General features: G+C 35.0%; 1 protein-coding gene across 1 annotated transcript in view; it reads left to right on the top strand.

The window, feature by feature from the left end:
- Positions 1–6,509, top strand: part of SYNE1 (spectrin repeat containing, nuclear envelope 1) — a 250,326-nt gene that overhangs the window by 31,457 nt on the left and 212,360 nt on the right. Inside the window, 3 exon segments of the mRNA XM_040697338.2 lie at positions 67–231; positions 3,572–3,684; positions 4,254–4,422. Coding sequence (XP_040553272.1) covers positions 67–231; positions 3,572–3,684; positions 4,254–4,422 — 447 coding nt within the window.

Raw genomic sequence — 6,509 nt, 5'->3', positions numbered from 1 at the left:
TTCTGGGTACTTGTTTATTTAATTAAGCAAGAAAATAAGTTCAATGCTTTTATTTTTATTTCCTAGCTGTTTGACTGGCACATACACCTAGATAAATCTCTTCCTGCACCTTTGGGTACCATAGGTGCTTGGCTCTATAGAGCAGAGAATGCTCTAAGAGAAGAAGTAAGCATTCAGCAAGCTCATGAGGAGACAGCAAATATAATACACCGGAAGCTCGAACAACTTAAGGTAGGTCCAGATGCGCTGATTCTATGCACTGTATTTCTTTATTTTCAAGGGTGTAATGACCCATGATTATTACTCGTGATTTGAAGGCTAGTTGTATGTGTGGTGTCACCTTTGTGATAGCTAAAAATTAGGTGTCTTTCTGTGATGACTTTAGCTGTGATATCTATATATTTTACAAGTGATATTCAAGATTGTTTTGTTGCTGCTTTCACTTTCTGAAAGATACCAGGTACTACCATTTTAACTGTTGCCCTATTCCATTTCATTTGGGAACTGATCAGCTGGATACACAGTTGAGCCATGTGAACTTAGTATGTGAAAGAGGAGAAAGAGAGCAAACATATTAAGTGTGCTGTTGGTTAGTACAGGTGATATTATTGCCAAGATGGGAAAAAATAGTGAAAAAAGTGATTTTTCATTGTGTTGCAAAGACAAATAGCCTAAGAAGTCTCCTTTGCTCTGGTAAAGAGGAATTTTTTCCAGATAATATTAAATATCATCTTCATTATTCTTTGCTGAGTATACGTTCTCTTTTAAAACCAAAATTGTGAGGTTTGTCTGTGCATTTATGCAATAAATCTGAAAATAAATTATAAGCAAAAGTTATTGGAGACATGATGAAAGAAACTAAAACAGCAAATATGAAGGAAAAAGAAGAAAGAAATAAGGTATAGAAAGGCTACATTTGTGAGAGTAAGGCAGTTTTGTGGTGGTGGTGGTTTTTTTTTCCTATCATGTTGCTTTCTGCAACAATTATGTTAGCCACCTGTATTAGCCCTCTGCGCTCACTGACCAATAGCCTGACCAGGGCCAAATGACTGCAGACGCACACTAATATGATGAACAGCAAAATGGCATTTATTCACTACTAAACGCAGCTTATATACATTTTTATCTACATAACTGTGCTGTCATGTCCCACTCTGATTGGTTCACACCAGATAACATTGTGCCTTATTTGGCCATTTCCACATTCTTTTCTCATCCTTCTTCTTCTCCTGTTTTCTCTGCATCAAGGTCGGCACGATAGCACTGTCTCTCTATGCTTAGGGAGAGGCCTGTCCCGTACATCCCGTACCCCCGCAAGGCGCCTACTACAACACTATCATTAGTATTTTAAAACTTGTTTGTTTGTGTTTGGATGTGCGTTTGATTTTTATGGGTATGGTTTTGTTATTTTTCCATTAAAAAATTCCACTTTATAGTAAAAGCAATTCCACATAATGAAAAGCTGGTAATTTTCATGGACGTTTTGGAACGGTTGTGACAGTTGTTGTGTATCCCAATTATTCTTTATTAGAACACTGATAGCTCTTATAAGTGGTAGCTAATAAATTTTGACCAAAACAATGTTGACAATGATGTGGAAGATACTGTTTATTGTTATCTTTCGAAGTCCAGCCATTCGTAAGCCTACATTTAATTAGTTTTCTTGATATAAAATATTTCAGGATTCATAAGATTCAACTTTCACTGGAAAAGAAAAAAAAAACTTTTGTTTTTACAATGTAAATACTATAGACATTATCTTAATAAATTCATAAAACAAAAAAGATGCTTCTACTGAACTGTACTTTCTTTGCATCAGAAGTACTGTGTTGGGGGATTTCTACTTATTTTTTAAGTTTTGATTTAAGCTCATCTGTGTCAGGGGTGTTTTCCCATGGGAAAGGGAAAGCTTCAGCATGAGTTTGTATTATTATATTGGCTCCTGGAGCTTTTTTTGTCCCTAGGATTTGCATTGTGGTATCCTGCTACTGGGTAGTATCAGAAATGCATTAAAACATTTTTTTCAGTCACTGTTTGGAAGGAAGTTTTTCAATTTTTTCGTTATGTGTTTGTTCAGATAACATCATCACCTTCCCTATATCTTTGTCTCATCTAATAATGGGTTATTTTAGTGAACTTTCTACCTTATGGTCAAATTGATACTAATACAAAAGGTACCAGCTTACTTAGACAAACCTTCAGGGAATTGAGCAAGAATTTAAGATTTTAGTTAATGCCACCAAGATTGAGAAATTCAGGACAGTGTGCTTGTTGAGGGTTATTTTGCATTGTAGGATTTCTCTTGGTGAGTATGTTGCATAGAAGTCTTTTTGGGCTTCCACGTGTTGTTAGATAGAACAGTTGGGTTTTATGTTTACTGTTTCCTATTAGGGGAATCCCTCTTCATTGGGCAGGATCCCAAATGCAGCTAAGTGATACTTGTTCCAGGTCATTCCTTGATGTGAGAGCATGTTAGTCACAGGATACCCTCAGTGGAGTTTTCCCCATGGTAATACCAGCCCATCACCTGCATCTGAGAAAGCCTGATTCATTTCTTTCACAGTGAGGTCTTGGCTGAAGTGGAAAACAGTGAAAACATAGTGGGTCACTAAACAGGTAACTATTCAGTGGGCAGAGCCAAGAGTTGTGATCAATACATGAGCCTGAACTTCATTCCCCAAAATGAGAAGGGGGCAACTTTGTACGATTCCCTTTTGCTCACAGGCTTCTGAGCACTTTGAGCCAGAAGCTGTCCGTTTGCAGCAAAATGTCCATTGTTTTGTGTCCTCTCAGCCACTGGGCACTTAATGTGGTTTTGTTACCGTATCTCTACAAAGACTACTGCCAGTCATTCATTTTAATATGTAATCTCCAGGAGGCTGTTTGAAGCGGTGTTGCTTAGTTACAGTTGAAATGTGCTCTGCTGTAAGGTTTTTGCTGGTACAATTCTTATCACAGGAATACTGGTCGAGTACCACATTCTGCCGTCATTTGTGTAACGTATAGAGAGCAATCCTGAAATCCTTTGAAGCTGAGAGAGTGAAAAGTTCACTGAATATTGAATAGATACTTACATAAGGAGCTCTGGAGTCTGTCTTTATATAGAGATTAGTTGCTGAAAATTTGAATCAATACTTAACAAAGGTTAGTATCTGCTGTAAGGATGTAAACAGTATATTTAGCATGATTATACAATAGTGCTATTAGAGTATTTACAAACTGTATTTTGGACATTTTTAAATACAATTAAGATTTCTTCTTTTGTTAAACCTTTGCAGTGTATTCTCTGCTTTAAAATCTTTCATAATTGTGAGTAATGGCTTTAACAGAGCATTTAACAGGGGTGTTCCCTGTGTAAATGTTCAAGCTACTGTAAATGCTTTTTGGTAGGCATACCCTTGCATGCAAATGTGAAAGCATGATCAAATAGTTAACTACATTGAGTCATCAGTACAGGCTTCAAAATGTGCTTATTAGATAGCCTACTGTGAGCCTTCTCTCTGTCTCTCTCTCCCTCAGTCTCTTCCTCCACCCCTTTTCTCTCATGCTGTCTCTCTCTCTTTAAAATCAGGATCTACTGAAAAACATAGAAGGTCACAAAAAGACATTCCATGAGATCCACGGGGCAAGGTCTGTTAATGGAGTGCCTGTTCCACCGGACCAATTAGAGGATATGGCAGAGAGGTAAGGCTTTCCACCCAAAATGAAAATCCTCTGTGGATAAAAGGAAACCTGTTTGATTTTTAACCTGTTCATGTAGAAAATGCTTTCTAATAATGTTTCTTAATGGCAAGCATGTAAATATTGGAAGGAAAACCTTCCCAGAATGTAAATGAAAATTTGCTGAAAAGCCTTGTGCATTAATGATTGGTGAGAATCAACATAAGCTATGTGTTTTGGGAAGAAATACTTGTTTTTTTTACATCAATCCTGTTATTACTTGCCCATGAAAGAAATGTTATGTAACAAGTCAGAATGAATGCAAGAAAAATGACTTTGCAAAACTTAGTAATGTAAACTGATTATTTCTATGAATAAACAGGATTATGATTCATTTGATATTCAATAATAATTATCAGAATGCTCATCATACATAATTAAATGTTGGTAGGCTTAATTAGGTGAAAAAGTAGAGAAATATCTGACTTGTAAATAAACCCTTCAGGAAAAACTGAAAATGGGGAAAAAAAGAGAGGGGGTGAAGGAAGAAAAAATTATTGATATATTTTACTACAGTATGATTCATTTTGTAGGTTTAATTTTGTTGTCTCTTCATCTGAGCTCCATCTGTTGAAAATGGAGTTCCTGGAACTGAAGTACCGTCTACTGTCACTCTTAGTCCTTGCAGAATCAAAGTTAAAATCATGGATTATTAAATATGGAAGAAGAGAGTCAGTGGAACTACTCCTGCAAAATTACATTGTAAGTTGGAGTTGTCTTCTTTTTGCACTATTTTTGGAATATTCTCATCTGAGATTGTTGGAATTTAATAAAAAGTGAAAGAGAAATGAGACTTGTCAGTCAAAACCTCTAACTGTATTTATGTAGAGTATTCTAGCAGTGTCTCTTTCATCCCTTGGAGGAACCGTGATCAAAATGTTAAAAATCAAAAAATGCTGCATTTTACCCTACCTCCTGAGGAAAAGAAGTAATGTCCCAACTGCTAACCATGTCTGACCATTAACTTACTAAAAATATCTGAAAGTTCTAAATCCTAGACTTTTACTTGTTTTAGATAATAGTTTCAGAGAATTTAGTTTCTTGTTTTACAACTGCATAGATGCACTTTATTGTGACTATAAATGAATTAAGTGCAGAAATAGAAGTGGTTTTTGGGGTGCAGTCCTCCACAGTTCACATATTATTAAATTCCTCCAAATGAGGAGAAAAAAATGTTTGGAAAGAATTCACACACTTATAGAAGTGTTTAGATCCAGGACACTGTAGAGGAAGTTACTGATGCCTATATATCCTGCTAGTTTTTATTGCATTGGAAACAAACTTGAAACTCAAATATTTCAGGAATTAAACCTTGTTTTAAACCTGCAAAACTCAGGTGAATCCTTACAATAAGACAGTTTGCTAGAGTTTTGCAATAGCTAGGAGTTACAGTCCATTTGTGTGCTTCATAAGGTTGTCTCAGAGACTGCTAAATGGTGTCAAGCAAAATAACAAGGGAGTAGATATCTTAATTTTTGAATTATTTTATATTGATTTCTTATTTCTTATATTTAGCTTTAAAATGAGCATTAAGTGGTGAATTTGCATGTTATCTCATGACTACCAGAATTATTTCTATGCTCTCTGACCACTAATGTTGAGCTGGTTATTGGGGAAAGAAAATGCTTCCTTTTATCATTTATGAAATTGTATGACATCAAAATGAGGAAACTCAGACAAGAAGATAGAGCTCAGTTTCATTCCTGGTGACCTTAATTTATATTTCCTTCTAAGTGTCCCGTGATGGAAAAATATTTTCTTTGGCAGTCCAGACAGGTTTTTAGGAGCAAGAGATGAATGTTTCTCTTCTGTTTAATTAGGAGTCTTAACTAGGAAAGCTGTAGTCTGTACCTTTGGTGATTATATTAGCAGGAAATTAAAAAAAAAAAAAAAAAAAAAAAAAGAGTATGTTGTATGTTTGTCTGTCAAAGCCAACTGAGCGATACTGGCATTCTAGGAGCATGCGTAGTTAGGTTCTGAATTATAACACATGGCCAGAAAATATTTGTGTACCGCAGTTAAAAATAAAAGTGTTGGTTGCTAGTTTATCACATCTTTTCATCTACGTGTCATATACCAGAAATAAAGGTCAGTACAGATTGTATGTTGTCAAACTGAATAATATATTGTACCAAAGTCTCAACTGCGAATGGAGATACTGGATACAGCTGTCCATGGCTTTTAACTCATAGCACTGTTTTTTGCCATCATTGTATTAGTGCATTTTTGGCAATATATGCTATATAGATTTGGGAATAGTTGAATATTTTTAAAGGGATCTTGACAGAAGGGAGAAATTTACTCAGTAAAATTTATGTTTCATTTTTGAACATATTTTCAATTGCTCTTGTGATCAGTATTATATAAACAGTTTGGTACATTCTTTTCATATGAAGAGATTTTGGTTCAGGATGAAATGTCTGTGGGTATCGGTTTAACAAGGGAAAAAAAAAGTCAGGAATTTGTCAAACGTCCAAGGTAGAGAATACAGTTCTTTGTATTTGACAGGCTCTGTTTTTATTATTTTTTAATATTAGGGTAGAAGAAATGTTGACTGTTTTGAATTTACCTGGCTATAAACACATTTCTAAATTATATGCCAGATAACTGGTGGTTTGACATAGTAACTGTAAAAAATTTTACAACAGAAGATTTTTAGTTACGATCTGGTGCCTTCATTTTTAAAACTGTTTATCATGTTTATATTATGTTGGTTGATGAACACAAGATCTAATTCTCCTCTTCAAAATACACTGACCTTTGAAAATTTTTACATTAAACATTGAAAT

The sequence above is a fragment of the Gallus gallus genome, chromosome 3 (assembly GCF_016699485.2).
Source record: "Gallus gallus isolate bGalGal1 chromosome 3, bGalGal1.mat.broiler.GRCg7b, whole genome shotgun sequence".
NCBI classification, from domain to species: domain Eukaryota; kingdom Metazoa; phylum Chordata; class Aves; order Galliformes; family Phasianidae; genus Gallus; species Gallus gallus.
This window is presented reverse-complemented; position numbering and strand designations above follow the sequence as displayed.